This window comes from Varroa jacobsoni, unplaced genomic scaffold (assembly GCF_002532875.2).
Source record: "Varroa jacobsoni isolate VJ856 unplaced genomic scaffold, vjacob_1.0 scaffold_731, whole genome shotgun sequence".
Lineage (NCBI taxonomy): Eukaryota > Metazoa > Arthropoda > Arachnida > Mesostigmata > Varroidae > Varroa > Varroa jacobsoni.
Window position 1 is genome coordinate 13077 of NW_019213633.1, and position 16355 is coordinate 29431.

General features: G+C 40.3%; 1 protein-coding gene across 2 annotated transcripts; it reads left to right on the plus strand.

Moving 5' to 3' along the window:
- Positions 1-476: 476 nt before the first annotated feature.
- LOC111263075 (uncharacterized) lies at positions 477-3497 on the plus strand. 2 transcript variants are annotated; one of them, XM_022837847.2, is made up of 6 exons: positions 477-572; positions 794-988; positions 1301-1507; positions 2009-2131; positions 2356-2499; positions 3255-3497. In XM_022837847.2, exons 1-6 carry the CDS (start codon positions 534-536, stop codon positions 3369-3371), a joined length of 825 nt encoding a protein of 274 aa, XP_022693582.1. In that variant the 5' UTR covers positions 477-533; the 3' UTR covers positions 3372-3497. The 2 variants fall into 2 exon arrangements, with proteins under 2 accessions (XP_022693582.1, XP_022693583.1); XM_022837848.2 differs by lacking the exon at positions 794-988.
- The last annotated feature ends 12858 nt before the right edge of the window (positions 3498-16355 follow it).

The window sequence follows — 16355 nt, forward strand, 5'->3', positions numbered from 1 at the left end:
GTATTATATATTGGCGAGCCCCAAAGCCTTAAATGCCTTTAGGCACCTTTCGGAGATAGGTTTTTTAAAGCTCTGTCGCATGAATACGTACATCTTCCAATTCTCATCCAAACCGATAGGCGATTAATCTGTTTACCTGATATTGATCTATCTAGGCAACTTTTAACAAATGAATCTAGGATACGGATTTCACCTTAGTTAGCCACCTCTGTTCGATGCCATCGTGTAAACGGGCCTTCCGCTTTATGCCTACTATTTGACAAGAGGAATACTGTCGATGTGTTTGTCTCGCTTGGCTGATCAGCTGCGTGTGACCTTCACCTCAGGTTAATTCTGTTCGTAGAACCGTTAACGGCTTCATGATGCGGTCCTTGCACAGCATCCTGTTCTCGTTTCTGTTATCTTGAAATTCGCGCCACACAATACACTATATAAACATTAGATCTGCCGAAGCTAGCGATATACTGACTGCGGAACGTCAAACGAGTGCTGCACTTGCTTTTCTGGAAGTCAATCTATTTCAATAGGAAGAAATGCCCTCCCCCGCTAGAACGCGATTTTCACTAGTCAATGTAAGTACAAGGGCATCTTCTTTTGTCTATCGCTCTTTGCATATGTGTGTGTGCATATGTGATATTGTTCTTAAAATTAAAGTTGTTATAGTACGTCTTTTAAAACAAATACGCTAATTTTTAGGTACAAACCTATTAACACTAGAGTCACTGGACTTATATATTTGTCTTAAGATAATTCCAGAGGTAGAGTATTTGTGTCTCTGATCATCTTCTATCAGGTGTCGTTGTGGCTTTGCACAGCACTCGGTTGCCTGTTTGGTTGCGGCCCATTTTCGGTGCAGGCACAATCTGGGGACGCGTTTGTAGAGGCAGTCGTGTCCCACTTGAAAATCACTCCCTATCTTGTTGAAACTCTCAACGTCACATCATACCCTTACAGCTTTTATGTACAAGACAGCATCGAGCTTGTCAATGTGAGTAGGCTTAGATACTCAGCGAGGGGAGGTTTCTCTCAGCCGCTCCCTTGGTATCATTCCCGCTTCTTTACTCCTTCGTCACAATAAACCATACTGTATCGCATGCATAGTAATTTACGAAGGTATTTTTGTGAGAGACGATTTTTCTAGAATACACATTATAGAAGTTCGCATTTGCCATTGGACTTAATGGTTGACCTTGGGGACCTTGTTTGATAGATCACCCAGAATCTATAATGTTACTAGTGTAGAATAGGCAATCAGTATCATATTTGTGATTCAAACAACTCCGTCGACTTCTGGTTACAGGTATCAGTAATTAATTTATTAAACCTGCACCGCGAAGGCCCTTGGGACCTTCTTGTTGACTCCGATGGCCTTATGCACTTACGGGGCGCCCTTAACCTTAGCGATGTTTATGTTCGGGCTGGTTACCGATATCACCGCTGGTTCACGACGCTTAACGGACACATCCGCCTCCACTTTCCACAACTCAAACTTGAATTACACACTACAGTGGGTTAGCTATAACTGTTGTTTATAGTAAAAAAAATTGAACCTAAAAGCTTTGCAATGGTTAAAAGTTGAATTATCTTTTTTTGAATATGATTCTTAATGACTTAATTCGAATGAGTGAAGAAGAAAAATTTTAATTCCCTATTTCACGTATATACTACAACGCTTTGCTTTTAACGCAGTCTCTTTTTTGACACAGCCACATTGTACAGGTCAAAGTTAAATTGTTTCGAGTCTTGTCTTGAACGAAGTGCAGCATCTTTGTTATAAAGTTTATGTTAAAACCCTCGATATGGACCGATAATTACGGCACTAATGTGTGCTAATAAATGGAACTTGCTTGCCACATATAACAGCTACATCTGATAACAGCCCCTTCTCATAGTACAAAACTAAACTTTAAAGTATACATATGTATATGTATGTGCTTGTATTCATAAATATTTAAATATAAGGCAACATTTTTAAAAATTTGATATTTATACAACTCTGAACCTGCAGTTGGCCAACCTGACGAGCCTGGAGTTAATAGGTTTCCGAGTGGCAAGCATAATTCCACCACAAGTCGTTGAATTTTCTGGGGCAACGACATTGTTTAATTGGATTGGTGCTCGAAGGGTGCAGGTACGCAAATAATGAAAAAAAACTTCATCTCAATATACTTTTCTATATAGCGTACAATTAATTAACTATATATACTCTCGAAAATATTCGGACACGTTTTTAAAGGCTACTGTCGATTTTGCAAGTGATTTCGGTACATTTATGCCTTGGCGAGAACACTGAAACATTATAGAAACGCAACTTCTTCGAAATAGACGTAATTCGCGTCGTACATGTGTTCGCAGAACTTGATGGATGCATCAACTAGCATTTTGGTGGAGAACTTCGAAAACTTCGTTCGGACCAGCGTGACTGCAGTAATGCAAAGCAAAAAATACTCCAGCCAAAGATGTCAGCAGCAGAGTGAGCAAAACCAGCAACGAAATCAGGTACAGAATCAGCAAGCGCGGCTCCCGTACCTTCGTCGTGTCTAGAAACGTCAAGGCCGTTTTCACTTAGAGGGATATCCTTCGTATTGTTTTTCTTGACACAGAAGCCTTATTCCAGGGAAGCCTTGTCAAGGATTCATATATAAAATGATTTTGATAAAACACTACCTAGCTAGAGTATACGCTCAAATGACTGTTAGGGCATATACGTTTTTTGTTTATAGTAATTTATTCGGTTCGCGTTTAAAACATTAACATACTATCTGGAATTCCCTTAAAACTTCGTAGTCGAGAAGTCTGACAATGCCTAGAACATTCTTAATTAAGCTCTTCATGTCCGCTAATTGCTTTGATCCATGCGCGCAGATGGTGAAAGTAGATACGTACATGCGATGGATGCTCACTCAAAACACCCCCTTCCCAAAAATGTTTCATTAAAACTTGTTTTGGAACTATGTACCATCGTGTCTGCAATACGGAATACTAGACACCTATTTTTACAGATATTTTTGTGTTTACAAAGCTAAATTCAGCGACTTGAAACTTTTATTGATGCCAACTCGCGTAGCCTGCCTGAAAACAACTTATTTTGTCTAATAGTTACGTCACCCCGGAGTTCTTCGTCTGGTAAGGACGAAAGAGCGGTAATGAATCGAAAGAGATCTGTGCAAATTAGCACAAAGTCGCGAACAAGTAAAAGACCTATGTAAAATAGTTACGTTTTATTAATCCGTTTGTAACGAAATCGCTTACAGCCCCAAGACCATCAACAGCAGCGGCATCAAGACCCATCTATCGAAAACTGGGGAACTACAGCCAACTGGACAGACTTGTCGAACGGAACTGAGGATACTCTCCTCACAAGGCAGTGATCTTTCAACACGTGCAAAAAAGGTATTAGGAAATTAATTGCAGACGATTGTTTTTTCCAAAGTTGAAGACTGATTCATGGAAACTATCGTGATTAAACTTGGCTTTATTTTAACTATTTTAAACGTGATACTGTTTGAATATTTTCTTTGATCTCACTATAAAGAAAGGTTATATAAATTATCGCACCTGAAGAACGACATCTTTTTGCCAAACCAAGAGAAATATATAATGTAGTCTCAGAGGTACAACTTTTAACAGATCTAGCTATAACAATAGATATAGATAACAAAATATAGCTAAAGTTTTATATATAATATGTCGAAATGACAAAGCATTGCATTCTATCGTTTTACTCTGCTTGCTATGTTATATTAAATTTTAATATAGCTGCACATCTGAATAGATGTGTTTATGTCATTCGTACATAGGAAACTGGGTCAAAAAGTAACTGCGCGCTTAATACATTAATTAGAAAAATAGTTAATAACTGATGGGTGACGTATTTATTTAAGCCCACTATAGCATTCTTGAAAGCTGCACTCCATAAGGTCCGGTAGTAAAAAAAAAAAAAAGCCAAAAGCCGGGTAGTAACCACAGTTACCTTGAAACATGAAAAAATCACTTGAAAGGAAAATACACATTCGTATGAGTGGAAAATGTTCTACTCAGGAAAAACAAATAGGCAACGCTCGCAGTTTTGCCAGCTCTGATAGGCGAACAAATTACGATAGTTATGTTTGCCTGAATACAGAAGAGAGGGACTGACATGATAAAACCATAATAAATCGCATATTTGAAAACGAATTTCTAGCTTGTTGTTTCGAGCTGCATTTACATATGGACGTACATCCAGTGATCTCGAAGCGACGGCTGCTTCCATCCAACTTAATAGTCATCGAGTGTGAAAAAAATTGCAATTACTTTGCTCGATTACTACGAAAATCTTACTTCACATACGAGGTCACAGTCTCTGTCGAAATAAACACAGCCCTTGGCATCTATTACCCCTTGTAAGATTACAATATATATATGCCTTTTTCCCTACCAAAACAAATGTAAGGCTGATTGAATCCTAATCGTGGAAACTTTATGAGTCTAAACATTGCCGTCTGCAACAAACGCGTGTTAATTTAAGTCGATTGAACAGGGAGGTCGCCCTTTTGAATGCGTCATAGATAATTGACCTGCATATCAATAAAATAAATTAATACACATTGCGACACTTTTGTACAATTACGCCACTTCCACTATTGCTGTGTCTTTTACTGTCAGAGAAAAAACTCAAAAATGGAGTTTCAATATTATCGGTAACAAATTTTCATCGCATGGTTTTACCACCACCCACTATCTTTCGCCTTCGTTAAGTCCCTGACTTTTTTATGCCGTCCGCTTGCTCACTTACCGGCACCAGTGTAGTCTTATATTATTAGCTTTGTCGCTACGATTTTCTTGGTTGCGCAGAGGGTATCACTGAAATTCCCCCCCCCCCCCCTTCACAGTGGATTCCTTCCATTCTACAACCAGGAAAAACCACTTCGTCTGCCAATCTCGTGTCTAGCTCATCTAAGTAACTACCAAGCTCCACCCCACCCGGCCACCAGACCGTCAGCCGATTTCTTCTACCCCACAGCGTTATTCCCGCACCTCGTCATCTTTCCACTAACTACCACGGGTTTTTTCCCTACTTGGTAACCAAGTCACCCGGATTTTCTCGAGATTGAGAAAAAAGCTTGCACGTCGACTGGTAGAGTAAAGGGGTCCCGTTCGAAAAGGCCAGGCAAACTGGTGGTGGATGTACTCATCCTTCAACGAGACGGACCACGCCTCGCCTGCAAGGAGTTCAGCCTCTGACAACAATAAAAATCCAATTACGCCTCGTTCGAGCAGCACCAAAGGTGCTGGTTAAGCATCCGATTCGTTTCCCTCCCGATACAGGACCATCTGCGGGTCATGACCCTATTTCATGCCTTTCTTCTTCTTCTTCTTCTTCTTTTTTCATGGGGGCTGCCGTATATTTCAATTGCTTCGTGAGTGGTAACGGAGGCGCCGACCTCTATGACGGACAACGGAGCAGAATTCGCTGCTGGCGCGAATTCTGCTCCGTTGTCGTGCAAGGGCCGAGGACACACGCAGAAGTGGAAAAATAAGTCTTGCGTTCTACCTCAAGTTGTGGGAAAGTTCAACTTTCCTTTCAGACAAAAAGCTGCCAAGCTCGAAGGCGTCAATACAGTTGATGTGTACGTGCTTGTGGGTTCGTTCCGTCGTTTAGGTGGGCTTGCCGATCAGCAGAAAAATATGTCGTACATTTAGATAGCTTAAAATGACAATTTTAAATTGGTGAACTGGAAATCAGAAAAACTCTGGGGCTTGACTGGCCTGGGTTGTCTACCCAGGCAAATAGCGTTCGTTTATTTTAAGCTTGAGTTTGACATGCCATACAGTAGTTCGACTTATGACATTGTTTCTATTTCCCGTGCTTGGTCAGAATTTGAGGTCGCTAAAAGGAAATAGTCTGGTAAAATGCTACTGTAGACTTTTGCTGGTAGTTTCATTACAACACATAGTGTGATGAGATAAAGAAACGATATAACACAGAAAGTCATTACGATTCTTGCCGTTCAACGAGTCTCATCAACGCAGTCACTAAATAGTAGATCTTTTGCTTTTCTCACTATTTTATCTGTTCTGACCCTATTTTAGGAACAAAATATTCGTGCTTGTGAAAGATGCATAGAGAATCGTCCATATGTTAATTTAATAAAACATTGATGTTTTTCACCGTCACTGTCTGAAATTTCGAATTCAATTAAATGTTGTGTGCCAATCACGATGACTACACTTTGCAGAAATGCACAGACATGTGCTTTATTATATTGCTACCACACTCGTCTTTAAATGTTAGGTCGACGAAAACACTACTGTGAAACATAACGTAGATGATCCATGTGCGCCTGACGAAATGACATTTACGGTGTAGTCGACAGGCAATAAAAATTCTAAATCAAGAAAAGTTAGTTTCCTATCTCTTTTCTCTACTGAATTCTCAGTTAAGGAACAACATACGCACATCTATCTGTAACGGATCTATACGGTAAACAGATCTATAGAGGTGGATCCATTAACGGTAGACGGCTATTGGTTACTGGTGTCGGCTGGAGTGAAGAAGATCCGTCAAAGGTGACATAGAGGACTCATTGGCTCGGCACAAGTCCACCCACTTTCCTATCAGGGATCGCAGAGAGTGACTGACGTAAAGTGGCGTACACACGCGTCCGTCCAAACATACACTGTCGCCAAGGTATATAGGAGTATCCATAGAGTCCAAATGTCTTCATGTCACTCAGAAAGAGCATATGAGGTCTCAGTCTTAGAGAAGGTCTCTTCAGAGCGATGATATAGAGATCCGGTCAGTGCTTACGGCTGAGCAAAGACGACAGAGATGGGCATAGCTCAGTCGGCGTTGAAGCCTACGGTTAGAGCTGGTGATGAGGGGATATGGACGAAAAATAGTAACAAACGTAACCGAATTGCGTGACTGAAATTGAACCAATTTTCGCTGCCGCCACTGCTACCGGTACGGTTGGTGCTCTGTAGAATCGTTCTCTTCCTCTCCGAAAATGTCCAACGTCCAGCGTTTCGTAAGCCGATGTTTTCTGGCGCTGAATTGCTATACTCGATAGCATACTATATCGAGCTGATACTGGCATCGGTATGAACCGAACCGATGAACTGCCGTTGTAAGTAGCCGCATGATGAAAATGACGCAGCGCCTCATAAGCTAACCGACGACCCTCACAAAAGGTCACAAACACGCCTAGCGCCGAAGAGAATCTCCGTCTCACTTTCAGTAGTGCTACCGCCATTGATGCTATAACGGCTGCTGCGGTCGCATACTAGCCTAATCCTTGCCTTCTTCCATTTGCTGCTGTCTCTGCCAAGGCGGTCGTACACATTGCTAGTCCGCCTCCTCAAGACTGCGGTACGGGGTTACCTCTGCCTGCGACTGGGGTTCGAAAGCAATAGATCGGAGCAGCGCACATATTTTTGCATGGCTGTTCTAGATTCAAGTGAGTGAGTGAGAAAAGCATAGGCAGATATGGAGAAAAATAATAAGAGAAGCTAAACTAAAGGGAAATCGAGGCACCACTATGAGTGTATATGAAGGGGAATATAGCAGACGTCTTTTTTTGCCTACCAACTTGTTGCCGAATGCTGCTTTACCTTTGGCATGAGCTAGCCATACTCTCCATCTGAGCATTACAAGAAAGCGGAACGTTTGTTCGGACGAAGGAGCATGGGCGATGGTAAGCGACAGAACTGCGGCAAGGAGATCAAGTCAAATTTCAACCAAAGCACACGTCGTCTAAGCTCCATTTCTAAGTTCTTTCTTCATTTTTCGCCCCAATTTCGGTTCCATTTGTTGTGTGTCACGGAAGACGACACGCTTCGGAAGACGTCTATTTGGCAACAAATCAATGCAGTAGGGGAACGGAGAACATCCCGATGAAGCTCGCGCCATGGATTGTAAAAGGGAAAAGAAGAAGATTTCCTACGTCTGTGTATTGTAACTCGTGATCACTGTAGTTACGTTAGAGTCACCGAGAGGTTCGTTATTTTTTCAATATGCGGTATAGACTGCACGGACCGTCGAAGTTCTACCGCTCAGCATTGGTTGAAAGTAAGACAATGGCCCCTAACGCTCTGGTCGCCTCGCTTCAATGCGAATCGTGCTCGGCAAACGGGACTATGCTGTTAACCGCTCGCGGCTTTGACAACGTCTACACGCATATACAAATTTGAGCTATGTTTCTCACAGTTACAGTACAGGTAGCGCACATATCCGCTTAGCTCAGACTCAATGCTCCTAAATTACTTTAGGTTCTTGAAATTTCTGCGTAGAGTACAGTAGGTCACAAGCTCTCATTTAGGCTACTATAAGAATTTTAGTTTCGTAATGGTGCGTATAACTAAACGCCATCGTGTAATGTTGAATACGGACAACGAGACCGAACACAGTGTTTTTTTTTTTTTTTTTTTTTTTACAAATTTATACTTACTTCTTTTTTGTATAGTCGGCCACTTAACTAAAAAGTTGACAAGTTTTAACTAAAAATTGCAAAATACGATATAATACAAAATCAATAAGCCGCTAATTGCATTCAATTACCTTGCAAGTTTATGGACGCTTAACGTCGTCGTTGTTCGTATCCATGCATTGTTACGTGCATAAGGTTGTTTTTACTTAGCGGTAGTAGTGAACCGCTAAAGCACTACTACACTATGAAATAATTACGACCACGTTGTCGAAAATCCGATAGACAGGTCCATCGGTATTGCATGATCACATGGCCATAGTGACATCGTCAACGTTCTCGTTCCCTGTCGCAGAATCAGCACGAGCAGAAGACCCGAGTAAATCCCATCATTGTCGATTTGACCTTCGCAGTAGATATCGATTCGGATGTTACTATGGCGACATGAAAATCCATTTCAACTGTTCGAATAGGCGCAGTGTTTGCTATCAGGATAGCAATGCTATGGTTTGACCTGGCGACCACACTGAATGAGAGCTATCCATTTGGTAGTCATAATAGGCTGTCGAGTCATAGCTGAATTGCCGATGAACGGCCATCTATGAGAGAGATGACATCCGAGTGACGTTCAACCCACTCATTCAGTGGATCGTACCCCAATACAGCCATCCAACAGGAATTGTTAGCAACCCACCTTGAACGACTGGCGCAGATAACAATAGAACCACAACCTATGAGTCACAAGAATTTCAAAATAGAGGAAATCGGTAATATGAAAGAGCAGCATTGTTATGACCTTCAGCACTGGTTGTAATGCGTTTGAACGTTACATGTTGAAGTAGGTGAATCTATTTTACATTCATTGTACAGTTAATGATAATTTTATCGCACACCCTTTGTGAAGATTTGCAATACAATTTGATCCGTTCTGAAATAAGGTTCCCTCAAATACAATTGTGTTTAAAGCTTGTATGCTACGCACTATAATCTTTAAGCGCGTAGTACACTGGTTATAAACGACGTAAAGCGAGTCACGTTCCCTCCATAAAATTCGTTGCCGTATTGAAACAGGATCGCAACGCGTATGTTCTCGTTTAGACATTTTCGTTGGACCCCTATAGCGATTGGATAACACAAGGTACTTTGCCAACCTGTTAGAGGACGTCCTTCCAAGTTAGTAGTTACGGCTACATGTATGTAGTCAAAACACAGTCACCTACATATGGACATTGACGACTGAAGAATTTCATGTAATCACAAAATTTCGGCTGAACACCTCTGTGCGAAACTAGCAAAATGTTCTAAAGTCAGTCCCACTGGCAGTATCTCAAAACGATTCTTTCGCATGCTAAAAATCCCTTAGCGCTAAATATACCAGTTATAGGCGTCCCCTTTTAAGATATTCGAGTTTAAATACACATTTTTATATTATGAATTAAGTTTTTTTTTTTTTTTTTTTATGATTTTACTAGTTCGTGGCAGTCTACCAGGGATTACTGCCACCTTGGCTACGATTCAGGCTCATTCGCTAACATTCACTTTATACAGTTGTGGGAAACGACCTACGTAGCATAAACTATGATATCTTCAAACTATTCTTATTGCAGAGCGATCTTCTGTTCCTGTTAGTTCTCGTGTAATACTTTTTCTTTGTGGAATACATTATTTATTGACTCCACTTGATTTTGAGAAGAGTCAGTGAACGCAGCGTTGATACGCAGCCGTTCATCTTACCGTGAGTCTTTTGGAAACTTTAGAGCGGAAAGTCGTTATCTGTTGTCGTAAACCAGTTTCGAAGTTCTCGAATCCGTCTCCGGAGGCCTTTTCGCAAGTGGTCATCTCAATGAAGCTGCGATATTACAGCGGTAGACAGTGGGAATTGACTTCGCTTGTGCGGTCCTTGACAGAGATGCAGAGGTTATGCCCAGCTATGGAAACCCTGAACAGGACCGAAACTAAAACATTTGGACCGTTTGAAGTTCTGAACATATTTTTATTACGTAGATTTTTATTTTTTTTAAAAAAGTGTAAAAACTAAAAAATGTTTCACAGCTCGATCTCGGCCCACCTATATGGCAAAAGGGATATAATACGATGTTAGTTTACGATCAGAAAGTAATAAATGTCATATGTCCGCAAAAAACGGTCTCGAATTAACAACAAAGGTTGACGAAAATCCTTGAGAATAAACAGCAGAACTATAAAAAGGTTGCAACTAATAGATGCTTTATTTACTTGGCGAACGATTCAATTTAACTGTGAACTTGCGGCTAAAAGTATTTTAGGTACGATCTATAGCGGAACCAATGTCAGAGGAAACACTCGCAGCAGAATTCGATGTGGACTTTTGAAACGGGCCAAAGTGAAAACCTTCACTAGTCTACACTTGGGTTGCCTTTCGTTTTTCGCTCAGCCGTTCATGGGCATTTCTGCGATGATTAGTATACGCTCGAGTTCAGCAAACAAACAAACAAACAAGCAACTGTTGTAATTTTTTTTCTCAAAAATTGAATGAAGCCTCAGTTAGAGAATCTAATAGCTATGAACTCTACAGACCTAAAAGCAGTACTTGCAATTAGATATATTGGGAAATTTATGTTTATCGCTAAGTGTTGCTTTCAGACTTCACAATAATAGAATCTGATTTAAGTACTGCTTTAGGGTATTGTCGGCAGGAAATTGATATCCTCAGTAAGGGTGCTTGTTATTTCCTGTGATTTCTATTAATAAAGCATTTAACACTGCCCTCAAAAAATTAGAAACCGTACTGTTTTTCTTTTAGATACTCAGCAATAATTTACTCCAATAGATTTCCCTCCTTCTTTCTTATTCTTTCTATTTTCTGTAGTCAACTTGTTTATTTTGATATAGCGAAATTCCTATTTCAGAATCAGGATATTTACTTGTTCCTTTCTGTTGGCCTGCCTTTCTTTCTTCATTTTTGACTAACTATACAAAGATCAATGACATGTTTTCGTAACGCTGCGCCTAATTCCCCTGTTAGGTACCTCTTTTTCTTGCCGTTTGGCTTTGTCAAACAGAAACTATTGCGGAAGCCGTCCACTAGGAAAATCCTAACCGTACTCAGCCGGAACCTCTTCGCATTCATTTACCCACCGCGCGCATAGTGACCCATATCACACAAACACACGCGCCCATGAGGATCGAGGGTGTCGTAACAGATAGACAGACATGTATTTTGGTATACTCGTATCATTGCAACGAGGAAACGATCTACTGCGATTGTTTTAGGTATCCCCTGTATATTGTTGCCCTCAGGACCCTCTCTACGGAAACAAGTGATAGACACGATCGACCATCCATTGCCCTATGCGACTAGACCAAGAAAGCACGCCCCTATTGCAGTCTATGGCTAAGGTAATAGCACTGATTGGCGAGTGGTGCTGATTGATGCCAAACGTGTAAACCACAGTAGTAAGCGTCAAATGGTTTATATAATATAAGCTTGACGATGAGAGAGCACAGTTACTGATAGGGTTTATTGTTGAATCTAGCGGTAAATAGTTGACATTGTGTCTGATGAAACGTTGGCTTGGTCATCCTCTGAATGACCGTGCCCAGTATAATTACTTTGTTAACATCACCACATCTAAAAATCATATGATTCTACTCACTGCGTTAAGGATATTTTTTTATCAAGCAATGGCAATTTTCAACGCAAAGCTTCTGTGCCTTGCCCGTCTTCAAGCAACAAAAGCACTAAATAATGTTCTGCGGCTAATCTTTTGACGCTTCAAGTAAAAATTGTTATATCCTTTGCTTAACTTGCTTCTGTTCTACGTTGTCGTCATATCGTGGTTATCTGGTCAGCTTATTCAGGCTGAGCTTCATTCCGTGACCGTGGTGGCTACGATACGGACGGAAATAAAAGGCGCGCTTCCGTATTGCAAAAGGATAGGTTTCATGACGGATTATAGCTGGTAGCATAGTGTTCGTCTGTCTGTCTTGTTACGTCGATCTGAGGCGAAAGAATATTTAGCATACGGAACGCACTAAAGAGCCGCACAGCATCCACTCAGAGAACTGACCGTACGTGGAATTACGATATAAGCACAGTAATAATGTGTCGATAATCCTCTACGAGCGAATTTCGTTCCATTCCGAGACCATAATCTGTTTAATTGTATACATAGGCAAAAATAGAGACGTCACGTAAAACTATATTACCATATATGTTTATACAAATATATAGTCATCTTTCGCACACGGCAGATTTGAACTAGCTGATTCTACTTGTGGTAAAATTAGGTGTTGGGTTAGGCCGAACCAACGGGTACATTTGACCGAACAGCGCTTATTAACTACGAACCATTACGGAAAATAATCACCCTCACCGTCCTTACTCGCCTCCGCAAAGGCGTGCCGAGTTTATCATTGATGCACTATCATTAAGGACTGCGTTAAAAAAGCGAAAGAGTACAGTTCTAGGCATCATTTTTAGGCTATTCTAAAAGTTTATGCGGTAGCTGAATACGACACGAGTCAACACGGAAACGACTGTCCATTCTATGTATTCCCTCCAAAATGTTATAAATTGTTCACATATATGGGCAAATACCTATTTCCTAAGCAAGAGGTTTCTCGTGAGACCCTTATGGCGGTCTAGGCCATCTATTTGAGGTTCAGCTCGATTCATAAATCAAATTTCGCAGTAATAGTTGTATTGGGCTCCTGTTTACAAAAGCAATCGATTGTTTACGAAAAAAATTAGATACTTAAATGTTGAGCAGGTGATAGCGCCTGATTGTAAAAGGGTATCTTATAAATAAATTCCTTTAAATGTTTATAATTCTATATTAGTAAAAATTTTAATGTTTCGACCAAATGTTTTTCTACAGTGATATAATTGGGGGAGCGGAGTCTTTGGTGTCAATATATTCTCTTTTTTTGTAACGTATATCTAATTTTGGGTCTGAACAACTGGCCAACGCTTCGAATGTGTCTAAAAACAAGTACTGCCCACGATCTATCGAGCCTTCTTCGCCCTCTATCAAATCGTCTTTTGCGTTGTACCGGGGCGCTACGGGTGTTACAAAAGCTTTAGGCAACACAAGCCATTTTACTTGACCTATTGTTATATTAAGCTGTCCCAAATGCTGTAAAGAAAAATAAGGAAATACTGTCAGAAAAAAGCGCTGGCTTTTTTAACACCTAGGGTGCGATACCGAGAAGACTCCTCGGAGTATGGAGCCGGCACCAAAGAATCAGACATATACCTATGCATGAAGCCAGCGCTTAATTATATCAAGTAATGAGAACTATCTTACATATCATAAGGAAAGGTTTGAACATAAGATGAAGTCACTAACAAGGATCATACGCTGTAATACCAGCTGGGCATATAACCATCTTAATATCATCAGAATATCACAATCCCTGCACTTATATGCGTAAATAGAGTGCTAGTTATACGTAAGGACATTAAAAAAAAAGCTTAAACTAACCAACAGCACGATGTAAAAAAGAAGCTAGACATACACCGGAACAAATTTATCAAAAGAAAATTTACAGCGTGAAACTTTCAGGCAAGAGAGTGTACAGCAATGCAGACCTTTGAAGGGAGAATAAGAACAAAGGTCGGTAGTTCAGCCAAGATTAGACAGGACGGTTTTACTTTTGGAAGGCAATTGTCATACCAGACATCTACCCCATCCTGCAGATTGCTCAAGAAAGACAAATACTAAGAATCACATACATTAATGTAGGCTTTGAGGCAAATGGAATTGTGGAAAAAATAAAACTGACTATAAGACGACACTTGGCCTTTACACGAATTAGGGTAGGATCAAGTCAAAGCATGATGAAGATTTATATATAAGTAACTGTCGGAGGGGTAGCCAGAAAGGGGGTACGAGCAGATGTTAAGATGTGGCACTCTGTAGAGATAACGCTAATTAAGAGATGGTTCGATTATAATTTGAGCGGAATCCTGTAATTTGAATGCAAGCACTGCCAGCTTGGGCCAATGAAGACTGAACGCAGTCGAATAAGCGTAGCATTGAAATTAATGAAAAACCGCTAATTTACTGTGGAAAATAAATAGCGTTAAGCCTAGCTAGAAGGCGTTTAAATGCTACTATAATACGGACAGTGTTATAGTAGGTAACTACGTGTATTTGGGAGTGTTCCAGTTCGTGGCACACAAAAGTGTTTTCCGACAATTCGGATCGTCTTGATCAGTTCTAATATAACCTTTTAGTACGCATTATAAAAAGCAATAGTACATATTGTTAATAAAATTCTATGCGTTAGATGGATCACGGTGTGTTTCCATGAATATAGCTGTTTTGGAAGGCACCGCTCACATGCTCCTCAGATACTTATTCGTAGATGAGAGTAGAAAAACAAATACTGTTTTGTCATTTATAAAATTTATTTCATTGGCGTATTCTCTTTTTCATAAAACCGTACTCACTGTACAACTATATTACAATATTATCTTCTTATAAAATAGACGGTACCTTCGACTGAGTGACTTGCAGCGCCTGTGACATACTGATTGCCGTGCTGATTGATACACTCATCAGCCCTTGTACTATTTGATCTTCTCGTAAAAAGATGTCCGATAGCTCCTTTGGTTTCATCTGGGTCGACTTTGTTTTTCTTCCGGACCACATAGCACTTACACGAGCAATATGTGATGTCGTTTCAGAATATTTCTCATAACATTAATCGATAATTTGCTCAAAATTATATGACGCTTTAAATGAAATAAATATGATTATCCAGTATGTTTTTTTGTCTCACTTGAAACTCAGACTGTGTCTAAATCGTGTGAAATACATCTATCCCTTGACAATCTCTCTCCTCTTTCATTCGATCGAGCGCTAATGCTGCACACATTAGCCATATATACCCAAGGTCGAGAGAGCAAATCTTACCGAAGACCACTGTTATACATGTGTACTCGTTTATATTAGGGTATAACGCAGGAGTGATTCTGCGGCTGACAGGTTATTCTGCGACAGCCGAGTTTAATTTTGTACATATACAAATATATTGAAAAATGTTGTTTGTATCGATCATCATGTGACAGGTAGCCCGATGAGTTAAACGCCTGAATAGGCAAAACTGGAGTCGTAAAAGTTTGGCGCTGTCCTGAGGATACTCGTTGAGTGTGGGAACGAGTCCCGAATGCTATACGATACACAGTCTGTTTTACGTTTACGTAGTGTAAGAGCAAAATCAGCGCTTTCCAGTAGGTCTAATCCGATCTGCAGTGGATTCACAGGTTTGACACAACCACGTTTGGCTACATTGAAAATGCGTATCCTTTTTGAATCCGTCGCAGAGCCCTTTTACGCTGTTGAGAAGTATGATTTATATGAACTTACCGCCATTCTTATACCTGACCTTTACAAATGTACTACATATTGTGCAGCTAAGTATTTTTGGCTTTCCAGCATTGCGCGTTTACTAAGTATGTCGCAGTTAGACACTCTAAACAATTTTCTCGAGGCCGCTAGTTGCTTTTATGCAATGAATAGGCACGTTTAGGTGCCTTAAATACGATCTAATAACTATTACGTGTACAATCAAGTACATTCTAATAAGACTTGGTAGATTTTTACTGTTGCAGCTCTACTTGAACAGTACTGTCAGTAAAAATGCACACACAAATGAAATAGTTTGCGCTCAATTCTGATGTTACTACAACATATTTTATCTATTTGCTCACTGGCTTCTTCAAGGCCTTCCTGTTTTTATAAACGTTTTGCGTTTTATGTTGACGCCTAGCATTTCCTTTTCCACATCCATATTTATAGCTCGTCGCGACTAGACGCAAAACAAAAGCTGTACAGTTTCTCATACATTTTTTTCTCACACATCTTTGTTACGTGGAGTCCCAATAGGTGAGAATATATATATATATATGTGCGTGTGTGTGTGTGTGTGTGTGTCTTTATTCGCACGGATTGTGTAGTATGC

Coding starts and splice junctions, on each gene's coding strand:
- LOC111263075 (XM_022837847.2), top strand. CDS start 534: ATGCCCTCCCCCGCTAGAACGCGATTTTCACTAGTCAAT. Junction 2,132..2,355: donor TTGGTGCTCGAAGGGTGCAG/GTACGCAAATAA, acceptor ATGTGTTCGCAG/AACTTGATGGATGCATCAAC. Junction 2,500..3,254: donor AAAACCAGCAACGAAATCAG/GTACAGAATCAG, acceptor AATCGCTTACAG/CCCCAAGACCATCAACAGCA.